This window comes from Perognathus longimembris, chromosome 15 (assembly GCF_023159225.1).
Source record: "Perognathus longimembris pacificus isolate PPM17 chromosome 15, ASM2315922v1, whole genome shotgun sequence".
Classification (NCBI taxonomy): Eukaryota; Metazoa; Chordata; class Mammalia; order Rodentia; family Heteromyidae; genus Perognathus; species Perognathus longimembris.
The window spans coordinates 39,339,910-39,352,620 of record NC_063175.1 but is presented as its reverse complement, the minus strand read 5'-3'; the positions used below and the strand labels follow the sequence as shown (position 1 = coordinate 39,352,620).

Genomic DNA, 12,711 nt, shown 5'->3' with positions numbered 1-12,711 from the left:
ACCACTAGGTGCTGTTATGTGCATAATGCTTACCCAATTGTGGCAGGCCATATTTGAAAAGGGTTGATCTTATGTCAAGGCACAAGGACCTTAGAGACCACAACTTCTCCCCAGTGCTCAGAAAGGGTTGTGGTTATTATGGGGAGAACCCGGGTTATGTCTACAGTGTTCTTCAATCACAAGGATACATTTCTATAGAAATAGCATACGAAAGTAGAGGGAGTCCATACTGGAAGAAGTCAGTTTACACAAGGGATGGAAAAGCCATCAAGGTGGTCATTGCTTCTAGGTGTCTCAAATGTGATTGGGAAGGAAGCAGCTGTCAGGAGACGGTACAAAGGGCTCACTGCGCATGTTCCAACCACTGCAACAACCAATCAAGACAATCTCACTCCCAGTGCAACAATCTCTTGGCTCTTTTGCTTCATTCTAATATTCAAAGAAAGTGGTCCTTGTTTTTGTTTTTTTTTTAATCCACAACTTAGTGATACAAAGTACTTGATTTTTAAACTCCCTTTAAAAAAAATATTCCTAGCTCTTTTGTAGGAAACAAGGAACATTCTTCACACTTTATTTGAACAGACTATCACTGGGTTAAACAGACATTGAAAGCTAGAATTTTTCTTACTAGCCCCATTTGGCAATTTGTTCCCTCTGAACTCCTGGGCCTAAGCCTGTGAATGCTCAACAAGAAAGGTGAGTCAAATTAGCCCTAATTGTACTTGCTATATTTCTTACATAGCTGTTACTTTAAGTGGCAATATTAAAATTGCAGCATTTGCTATATGTCACTGCTTATTTACATGCCAGATGACATGGATGAACTATTTTTCACTTTATTCTTGCCCTTTCCGTGATGCTGTAAAGCAGGAAAGGCATCTTTGGAAGGGAAGTGCTGGGTAAGCAAAGGCTACCTGACATCTCATTGCTGGAACAACAAGGTGTTATGAAGAACTTACTTATGTGGAAAAATCTCCAGGATTTTTTGATATTTTGTTAAGAGGGGAAAAAATCAAGATACAGAATGATTTATGGAATATGCCCCCTTCTGTATAAGAGCAAGTTCAGTTGTTTTATAGTATTTTTTTCTGGTCCTGGGGCTTGAACTCGGGGCTTGGGCACTGTCTCCGAGCCTCTTTCTGTTCAAAGCTAGCATTCTATCACTTCACAGCACCACTCCCGGCTCCACAGCACCACTTCCGGCTTTTTCTGAGTAGTTTATTAGGGATAAGAGTCTCACTGACTTTTCTGACCAGGCTAGCTTTGAATCACAATCCTCAGATCTCAGCCTCCTGACTAGCTAGGATTATAGGCATGAGCTACCAGCACCCAGCTCAGTACTCTGTACAAAAAAATAAAACAAAATAAAAATAAGAAGTTTGGAAGTTTAGCTAGGAAACGTGGCAGCTTGTTTCTAAGTCATGTCCTTCCATTTGTTCAATGATTACAAGGTGACAGTGATTTCAACACTCAAGGTCTAGCAGTGTCTGCAGACACTGGTTGTCATAATCCAGGAACTAGGGTTGAGTGATACTACTGGCATCTCGTTAAGTAGAGGCCAAACATCCTGTAATTCACAGGACGGTGCTGTGACAGAATGATCTGTCTTGAATGTCAGTGGTGCTGAAGTTGAGGAATCTTGCATTATCGCTTCCATTGTAGGCCAGGTGCAGGCCATTTTGCTCATGAGAACACTTAAATCAGTAACAAGGAACTCAGTTATACATACAAGAATAGATATATGTCCAAAGTGAGTATTAATTATATTAATGCTGTTAGGAATAAAGATTTTTTAATTAGAGAAAAGATACATTTACAAAGTCAAATAATTTACATGAAACCCTATCATTTAGAAATGAAAAATACTAGCATGGGTTCATTATTGGCCCCTTTATTTATTAATTAATTTTGTGCAGCACAGGGAATTAAACTCAGGGCTTTGAGTACACTCGGCAAGAATTCTACCATTGAGCTATAACTCTTGCTTCTCTTTTTAAAAGTAGTTCTTAAAAGTCCAGTGAAAAGGCCAAGAAACAACACTGCCCTAATAGCAAAGATCACCCCTAATTATGAAATCATGATCTTGAAATATCATTTCCTGTTAGAGAAAATTGGGATTCCATGAATGAATGACTGATTGCAGGTCAGGAGCAGAATATATAGATTGAACATGGAGCATCTTGTGTAAATAGCTAGCAACGTGTGACCCTGACAACACCTTACAGCAAGAACAACGAAGAAACAGAACCCCAACAGCATTATTCTATTATTGAATTAGAGGGGCAGAATGAATATTGGTAGGCAATTATTCTGCTACAGCAATATTGAGGCAATGTACAGATTTGAACAGCCTAGTATGGTACAAAGAGAAAACTTCTGCACAGATGTTTGATTAGCAGCTGTCTGTTGAGCCTTGTAGTTGTGTCAGCCTTTTTATTTATCCATAAACATCTACATTATTCCCATGGCCAACATTACTTGCATCAAAATACCTCATGTGTGCCAGGCACTGGTGGCTCACACCTGTAATCCTAGCCACTCAGGAGGCTGAGATCTAAGGATCATGGTTTGAAGCCACCCCGAGGAAGAAACTCTGTGAGACTCTCATCTCCAATAAACTACTCAGAAAAAGGCTGGAAGTGGCATTGTGGCTCAAGTGATAGAGTGCTAGCCTTGAGCACAAAGAAGCTCAGGGACAGCTCCCAGGCCCAGAGTGCAAGCCCCAGATTTGGGGGGGAGTGGGGGTCTCATGTAATCCTTCTCATTGCACCTTTTAAAACTTCCCCTGCCCTCAACCTCCATAAATCTACAGTGTTCACGAGGACACATAGGTTCCCAGTGCAGTGCTCTACCATTCCTGAATAACATTATCAGTCTGGAGAATCTACATGTCACTTAGGTTGACAGATGGAAGCAATTAGTAGCTGCCAAGTGGAAAAAAAATATATACAAGTCATGTATCTACTAGAGAACTTGTATATAAGCACATATTCTTAAATGTCTAACTTGGTAATAAAAAGAAATTCTTACATGTGCAAAGAATTTGAAACAACAGAGAATGTTTTTACATGCACAAAAATTTGGGCAAAAAAAACCCACCAAAACATTTCTCCAAAGACAATATGCAGTTGCCAATAAATACATGAAAAGATGCTTAATGTATCATTAGTCATTACAGAAACAATGCAAATCAAAACCACAAGATACCGCTTCTCATCTACTTGGATGACTATTCTGTAATCAAAAACACAGATAATAACACTTGTCCAGGAGGACATGGAGAAACTGAATCCTCATTTGTTGCTAGTGGGAATGTAAAATGGTATAGCCACTTTGGAAAACCGTTTGGCACTCCCTCAAATGATTCAGCAGTTACCAGATAACTATAATTCTACTCATAGATATAAGTATAGGCAAACTTTTAAGCTGGACATGGTGATTCATATCTCTAATCCTAATTACTAGAGAGGTGTTATTGGAAAGAATGAAGTTTAAGGCCAACTAAAGCAAAAATTTATCAAGATCCCATCTCAAACAGTAAGCTTGGCTTTGGGCAACACTTGTGTATACAGTGTTAAAAACGGAAACATTTAACACAAACTTTGGACATAATCTTCAAAATGAAAAATGTTGAGTAGCTCAGCGCAATAGAAAAAAGCTCTCATAAATATGCCAGGTTAAAATTCTTTCCATATTTTAAACAACGGATTTCAAATGGAGGTCTTGATATCTTAGTGATGTCTTATTTGGGACTGCAGAGAGCATATACTGAAAAATAATTTTTTCTTTTCCTCTTTGAGGTGAAAAATATAGGAGGGGGGAGAAATGGAGGTTGTGAGAGAGAGTCACAAGTTCCAACTCTGTTGTAAGATTGCTGTTGACTCTGGGTAGACTGACCACTCTTGACCCTGGTCCCCCTCTGGAAATAAGAGGAACGCTGTTCCCATTATCACCTCCTGCCTCACCTGTGTCTCTGCAAAAATACTATGAGAAAATATTCTCAGAACTATAAAGAGATTGTAATTATTTTAAAATATATTTTCCAAGTAGATAACAGAGTTTTCCCTAGCCAACATCTCTTATTTCCCAATTCACTTTTAGAATTGTGCTTAAACCACTGTGGAATACAGTTTGAATGAAACACTCAGAGAGTAGATTATATTTTTAATTAGAGATTATTTAGATTTCTATTTACTGTACATTAAAAAAAGATGTTCTTCCTAACTTAAAAACAAGTTTGATTTTAGTACTGATAAAAATCTATGCATCTCATGGAAAGACTTGGAAAAAAATCATGCTAAGTAAAGTGAGTCAGAACCAAAGAAACATAGACTCCATGTTTTCCATCATTCATAATCATTAGTGTATGTCTAGAATAGTCCTATAGGAGAAGATCACAATAGCTCAATGACTATGTACATATGATCATATAAGATGATGCTAAGTGAAATGAACTCCCAGATATGGAAACAAATGGTTTTTCATTGTTGTTGTTATTTTTTATTTTATTTATTTATGTTTATTTTTATTTTTATTTTTGGCCAGTCCTGGGGCTTGGACTCAGGGCCTGAGCACTGTCCCTGGCTTCTTTTTGCTCAAGGCTAGCACTCTGCCAACTTGAGCCACAGCGCACTTCTGGCCTTTTCTATATATGTGGTGCCGAGGAATGGAACCTAGGGCTTCATGTATACGAAGCAAGCACTCTTGCCACTAGGCCATATTCCCAGCCCCTCTTGTTGTTATTTTTAATGTACTATGTGAAATTATTTTTTTCTTGCATTTTTCTTCCCTCTAGTGTAGCCCCTGTTGTCATTGTATTTGCTTTTAGTAGTCTGGGTATTGTATATACATTTATCTGAATTAGGGAAGGGAAGGGGAACATCAAAATGGTGAGACAACGGATAAAAGGCGAATCAATGCAACAGTGATACTTACAAGATAATATGCTGTAAACTAACTGTACAACTTGGGGGAGGGGAGTTGGGGAGGCGGGAAATGACAAATGTACTCACTACCCTATATATGTAACTGGAACCTCTCATGGTACCTTGACAATAAAATTAAATTTTAAAAAATCTATGCAACTCATTTCTGGAATATTGTTTGAGACTTGGAGACTAGAAACATTTTATAGTTCTATGTAAAATAGTTCTATGTAATTTTAAAGGTAATATAGTAACCTGTTGATATCCAAGGGGCATCGGTGCCATCACCCCCTACCCCACAGATACCAAAATTTGAGAACACTTAAGTTCTTTGTGTGAAATAGCAAAGCACTTACATATAACCTGCACATTGCTTCCTGTATACTTTGAATCATCTCCAGAGTACTTTGTAATACCTAACATAGTGCAAATGCTAGGTGAATATTGTTCTACTTTATCATCCTTTGTTGGTGATGGGAAGAAAGAGGCGTGTACATGTTCAGTACCAACACAACACTTTATCCTTGTTTTCTCTCTGCACTTGGCTGAGTCTGTGCATGCAGAGCCAGGGGATACAGAGGGCTGACTGTAGGTAATTTAGCTTTAAACTCAAAGTGTCCATTTTAAATATTGTCAGTATTTAAAATATTGTAGGCCTGGCCTGTGTTCTATTAAGGCAGAATCTTTCATGGTACTGATAACCAGAACTGGGGACATAAACAGTAAGCCTTCAAATTAATCTTCCAAGGCTGGAACCAGACAACTAGGCTTTGCATAAAGCACTTACTATAAAATCTTTATCGGTACTTAGTGGCTCATGAAAATGTATTCAACATGTACTCTCTTGATCTCTTACCAGGGCAAGTTAGAAGCTGCTAAGACAAACACAAGATCTTCCGAGCGTGCCAGACCATCCATCTGCACCAGTAGCTCTGTCTTCATTCGAAGGCTTCCTTCGTGTTCTCCCCTAGAGACAGACAGACAAGAAGACAAGAGTGGCATTCGCAGCAATGACCCAGTGGGTCTGCAACAGGCTCCATTTTGATAGTACATAGGGCCATTCTTACTAGAATTAGAGAAAATAAACAACTTGGTATTGTAATAGAAAGGAAACAAGCAAACATAATAATGATATTCAGAAGCAAATAAAAAATATTCAGTGAGCAAGAAAATAACTGAAGTATCACCAGTAAACTAAATATAACCCAGGCAACCACCTGCAGCATTATTTACCTCTTTTTTTTTTAAGGCATTAGCTTGGCACAGATGGCTCATGTCTATAGTCCTAGCTACTCAGGAGGCTGAGATCTGAGGATCAGGGTTCGAAACCAGCCCAGGCAGGAAAGTCTATGAGACTCTTACCTCCAATAAACCACTTAGAAAAAGCCAGGAGTGGCCTGTGGCTCAAGAGATAAAATGCTAGTCTTGAGCACTTAGAGACTCAGAGACAGTGCCCAGGCCCTGGGTTCCAGCCCCAGGACTGGCAAGGGATAAATAAAGGCATTGAGAATAATCCCTTTCATTGATGCAGCATGCATGATATAACTTTCACATATGTTTTAGTATTATTCATAGAATTAAATTTTTAAGAGAGATAAACTACTATATTATATCTTCCTTACTGTTTCCTAATGAGATGACAAGACAATGGTATAAAACCTGTACTTTCTTTGCATGATAGACTAGAGGCAATTTTCTGTGCAAATTTGGCCTTCAAGCCCTACCTAGGACACTACTACCAAGAAGGAGCAAACTATTTGCACCTGGACAGTCTAAATGATTTAAATATGAGCCACACTGACTCTCCTTTCTCTTCACTTGAATAGATTTATTTAAAGAAAAACGTGTTTCTTGGGCAACAGGACATTCAACATCTCATCTGCATACATATGTGGTAGCAACCTAAATTAGGTTCAGATTGAGATTCCTGATCCCAAATGCTTGGGGCCCAAAGTTTTTTCTTATTTCAGAATTTTTGCACCATAGAATATTGCAAATATTTATCTGGGGGATGAGACTCAAGTCTGAACATGAAATTAATTTACATTTCATATACATTTTATATACATAAAAGTGATTTATACAGTAATAATAATCCATACAGTAATAATTCATCCATGCAACAAATTTTCATGGTGTGAAATATTCCATTTGTGATGTTTCATCAGTGTTCAAACATTTCAGAATTTGGAGAATTTCACATATTTGATTTTCAAATTGGGGATACTCAAACTGTAGATGGCTTTGTTGAACCCAACTATCATTTTCTGAGAGGGGCCTCTCTCACAGAGTTAAATGTCAATTTAGCATTTTCTTATAACTCAAATTCTTTTGACCAAGAAAGTCCAAGAAGATTCCACGACACTTTGTCTTATTCCTTACCCTAGAATCTTCAAGTTCCAGACAAGAAAACTGAAAATGGAGGCATAATTTGGAATATACTCAAGGATGGTAAATGGAGAGCTCCCCAAAAGCCCAATCAAGGCTGTGGGAAACCCCACCAGAGGAAGGCAAAGGTGAAAGGCAGTGCAAAGGTCACTACAGTCAGGCAGGACAACACGGTCTGTTATTACAGGGCAAATGGTAGTCAGATATATAGTTGGCTGCTCCTGTCAGGGTGGTTGGTACAGAGGCACGGGGCTGCAGCCTGGAACTTAGAAGCCATGTCAGGGCCACCCGAATCAACCACACAAATCCCATCCTATTTGGCTGAATCCTCATGCTTGTTTTTCCCTGCTGGGAAAATGGTTTCCAATGAGTATAATTTCATAAATTATATTCTAGTTGTACTTCGAATAAGCAAATTATTTGTTTTATTTTATTACTATTAGTTCTGTCTTGATATAGACCATTAAAGGTCTTTAATAAATGAAGCTGTATTGGGATTTCTCACAAGTCTTTTGTTTTTAAGTCAAAGGTACCAGATTTAATTTTTTTTTAAGTTTCAAAAAAATACCTCTGGGGCTGGGGATTTGGCCTAGTGGCAAGAGTGCTTGCCTCATATACATGACGCACGCCCTGGGTTCGATTCCCCAGCACCACATATATAGAAAACAGCCAGAAGTGGCGCTGTGGCTCAAGTGGCAGAGTGCTAGCCTTGAGCGGCAAGAAGCCAGGGACAGTGCTCAGGCCCTGAGTCCAAGGCCCAGGACTGGCAAATAAATAAATAAAAAATAATACTTCTGGTCAAAAGAGAAAGCTGGTCTTCAAATGAAGCCAACAAAAAGAAAAACTTGCTTGGCATTTTGAAAGCATAAACAGAAGGCCTCTAACAGTCTGAGAAAAATTCCTTCCCACTGGGGACATTAGCTGACACTTAATCTTTAGAAATAACATATGTGACATATTTAAGATCCAACATGCTGAGCCATAATCTGATGCCAGAGAAGTGGGGGTTTCCTGGCCTCCCACACTATCAAGGACCTCGTGGAGGGAGTGCAATGGAGACTTGGCCCATCCCCATGGTGTGGTGGGCATCCCCCACCGGCAGCCCTCTGGCTCCAGGGGAGGCTGTCACAGGCGGCTATTCTGAGCCAGCAGGGCTGTTATGCAGCCTGGGATGCTGGGGCTGGGTGATCTTCAGACCTGAAAGCCATTCTGTGGGGATGGGGGAAGGGAGAATGACATTTCCTCCGGTTCTAAAAACTACTTAAATCAGCTCTTCAGTTAACAGGATCTAATTTAAAGACCTTTCCATGTGTCTACAGAAAATTTGTGGGCTTATTAATAGGCTCATTCTGCTGGTAAATGTCGATGGGCTTCCGACCATCAAACACACTTACAAAAGGGGAGAAATGATGACCAACACACACACACACACAGACACACACACAGACACACACACACACACACACACACACACACACACACACACACATACACAGAGGCAGTTACCCAGGAGCCATCCCTCTCTGACTCATCACTGATTCCAGCTCGTCCAGGAAAATTGTAGAGGGGGCGTGATAGTGGGCAAGTTCAAATAGTACCTATGTGGAGAAAAGCAAGACATGTTTAAATTCACATATTTCATCTCTTCACCATATACTTAAAGTCCTCAGATGCTCACAGAGATTAAAAGCTGAGAATGACTGTAATAAGCATTCGTTCGGCACTCTGTTATTTCACAGTAACTTTATTATCATTACCATTATTTCTCCCTACTACCACCCCAGGGGGTTGGATGGTCCAATTATTTCCATTTATCACTTGATAAAATTAGAGCCAGAGAGAGTAGGTGGTTAATTCAAGGTTACTAATCATAAATGGTAGAGCAGAAGATAAAACTCGGTTCTGAAGCTGCCAGTTGGCTCATGAACCCTGGAACCATCCCACCAATGACATCTTCCATTCGGCCACAAAAAGCTTTACAATTCATAAAATCATGTGATGATGTTTTTCCTTACTCTTTGGAGACAGTGAGAGGCTTATTCTCCGAAAAACAAAGAACTGCAAGGATGGTTGAGGGTTGTTCTTATCTACTTATGGGTACACCACGGCTGAAAATGTTGCCCCTTTCTCCTGTGCAAATTATCCCATGGGGTCCTCATCACCCCTCAGCCCTGCTACTTTGTCGGCTCAGGTTCTTGAAAACAATTTTTGAGTGAATAAAGATGTTTTATTCCAGGAAAAAGAAATTTCTGGGCTGAACAAGAACAAGAGAGCAACCAGCAAAAGAATAGACACACAAAAACAAAATAAGGAGCTCTAAAAAAGAGATGGGGTGGGAAGGAAAAGAATACAATTTAAAAATGTAAATTATTTTTTTAAAAAGAAGCCTAAGATAGATCTCTTGCACACCATATACAGTTCTTCAGTGGTTGATCAGAGAAAGCAGTTGAGATTTAGAAGTAAATAGAATTCTTTAATAGCCAGGGGGGAGGCGGGCAATTCTCCATGTCACTTAGCACTAGCAAAGCATCACAGAACAAATCAAAGAGCCAGAGGCTGGGTAACAGCTAGAGCATGGTTTTTCAGGAGCAGAAGCCGAGTTTCCCCCTCCAGCTCAGTCGCTGAGTGGGAAATTCCCCCACTTTCCCTGCTCACTGCTCAGAGTTTGGTACATCCAAGGTCATGGTCAGCATTTCCCTTTCACAGAGTCCTGGTTCATTGGAGCAAGTTGCCCCAGTCTAATGAGCTGAGAAAACAAAGGCAAGGCTGGGGCACTCATCCCAAGTGTCTTTTAGATGCAAAGGAGACCACCTAACTAGGAAAAAGTTAACTTTCCTTGTTACAAAATGAAAGCCCGAATACAACAGCAGCCATCTACTTGATGAAGAAGAGTATCAGAACAAACCTATCTTTTTAAGGTGCAGGAGACCAGTTGGAAGAACCTCATCTGGGGCCTAGGTCTCTACATTGCTTTTGCCACTCCCAGAGAATAAATAGAACTCTGGGTAAGTGCTTGTGGAATTATTAGTTTAAAATATTCAGAGGTACTTGAAGTTAAATCATACGGTTGGAGGTAGAAGGGGTTGAAAATGTGAACATCAACAGGTGTGTGCACTTACTAAAGAGATCACTCAGCGATTCAATACTGCAACTCTAAAAGGCAAGAACATTCTGGGGGCTGGGAGTGGGGAGGAGCAACCCAAAGGCTCCCTATAAATAAATCCCTAATTGGAACACAAAAGGCAACAAATGGTAGACAAGAGTACTCTGATTTAGGGGAAGGTCCTAAAAGGCTCTCTGTCTCTGAAAGCCTCATAGGAAGAAGCTTGACAGCATGACCAAGATTTTCCAGTAGGGATCTACCAAGATCTAGAACATACTTTCTCAAAGAAAACCTCCATTATCAGAAGCCATGACCTGTTTCTTTCTTTGGGTACTTTGCAATGTCTTGAGCTCTAAATACCACTTTTCATGGCAAGAGATAAACCTAAACTAATTCTGGATATGTCTTTTAAGGATTTTGTGTTACTCAATGCAAAGAAATGAAATGCCCACCCCAACCCCCCAAAATGATGGAGACTCATAAGGATTATAGTTAGCTGAATTTTAGTTAATTGAAATTGGGCTAGCCAGAATCCTAGGGAACCACAAATATAGGAGCAACTAAATCCCAACCTCATCTTTGGACCTAGCACTGAGTTATGCTCAACATAGTGACCAAAGAAGTAGTAGATATTAGTGGATATTTTCACATATTACAGTCTTGAAGACATGATAAGAATTTATAAAAGTTGTACATTTGAAACAACTTGAAATTAGATATATGTATATACATGTATGTGTGTATATATACATATATGTATAGTGTGTATATATATATATATATATATATATAGTTTGGGGGTGTAGTTGATGACATAGTTCAGTGGTAGAACATTTGCTTAGTATATGCAAGGCTCCAAGTTTGATCCCCAACACACACACACACACATATATATACATATATATCTGATATGTGTATATCAAAGTAATATATAATAATAATATCATATATAATATAATATTCCATTTGACTTCCTTAGAGACCAATGATTTGGCAATGTGTTATCTAATGTGTTATGAAATTTCAGAATAATAGGATAATTTCTTTTTTAATGTAGCATTTTATATTCACTTAGTACTGATTTCTTATCAATCATTCTCATAGAAGTCAATAGGATTTCTGGGAAGGACTAATTTATATTGAGTCATACATCTTACACAAGTAAGTATTCTCTTAAAGTGACTGAAAGATGCAGTTAAAAAAAGTTTAATGTAAAATACATTGTAGGGGCTGGGAATATGGCCTAGTGGCAAGAGCACTTGCCTCATATACATGAAGCCCTGGGTTCGATTCCCCAGCACCACATATATAGAAAACAGCCAGAAGTGGCGCTGTGGCTCAAGTGGCAGAGTGCTAGCCTTGAGCAAAAAGAAGCCAGGGACAGTGCTCAGGCCCTGAGTCCAAGCCCCAGGACTGGCCAAAAAAAAAAAAAAAAATACATTGTTGACTAGAAAATAAGATTTTAAAGATAGAAACCCTTCAAGGAAGGAACAAATCCTTTAGGCTATGAACAACGATGGAGGGAAAGTTTCACAGCCATCCAAAATAATAATTAAATTTCAAGTCTCTTTATCCCTCCTTGGCACAGTGGGCCCAGCCCTGGCGTAGAGTAGCAGCCTCTCAATAAATGTTAGCTGGATATGCTACACGTGCTTAATAATGAATGCTTGACTACAGAAAACTGACAACTTTTTCCAGCCTTCATTCCTAAGTTCCATGAATCAAAACAAGGGCTGATGGAAAAATTCCAAAAGAAGATCATGTTTTTCTAATGAGGATGATTAATATCATCCAGGCTTTTGATAGTCAAGATTCTGGATAAAACCTGGCATATATACCTATATTTCACCTTGAATCAAAGTCCAATGACATTTTGTACCATTATATTCTGCCCAAACATTACTTTAAACAACCAAACTGAAGGGCTGGGTGTTGGGTTCATGCCTGTAAGCCTAGCCTCCTCTGCCTCCTCAGATTTGAAGGACAGTGGGTCAGGCTGGCCCAAGGGCAAAAACCCAATACCTTATCTGAAAAACAGCTAACACAAAAAAGGACTGGGGAATTGGTCAAGTGGTAGAGCGCCTGCCTAGCAAGCTCAAGGCTCTGAGTTCAAACTCAAATACCACCAAATAAAATAACCCAAATCAACAATTCTTACTCGGACAAGTTTTTCTGAATCTCCTCTCCATTTGCTAACAATGGTAGATGCAGAAATGTTGAAGAAGGTTGTTTTGCATTCAGTGGCCACAGCTTTGGCCAATAAAGTCTTTCCTGTACCTAGAGACACAGGAAAAT

At 39.3% G+C, this 12,711-nt stretch overlaps 1 protein-coding gene across 3 annotated transcripts in view; it reads right to left on the bottom strand.

The window, feature by feature from the left end:
• Positions 1-12,711, bottom strand: part of Katnal2 (katanin catalytic subunit A1 like 2) — a 36,567-nt gene that overhangs the window by 9,465 nt on the left and 14,391 nt on the right. For all 3 annotated transcript variants that reach the window (XM_048363693.1, XM_048363691.1, XM_048363692.1), the window contains exons 9-11: positions 12,575-12,693; positions 8,820-8,911; positions 5,782-5,892 (exon numbers count right to left, since the gene is read on the bottom strand). In XM_048363693.1, coding sequence (XP_048219650.1) covers positions 5,782-5,892; positions 8,820-8,911; positions 12,575-12,693 — 322 coding nt within the window. The remainder of the gene's footprint in view (positions 1-5,781; positions 5,893-8,819; positions 8,912-12,574; positions 12,694-12,711) is intronic.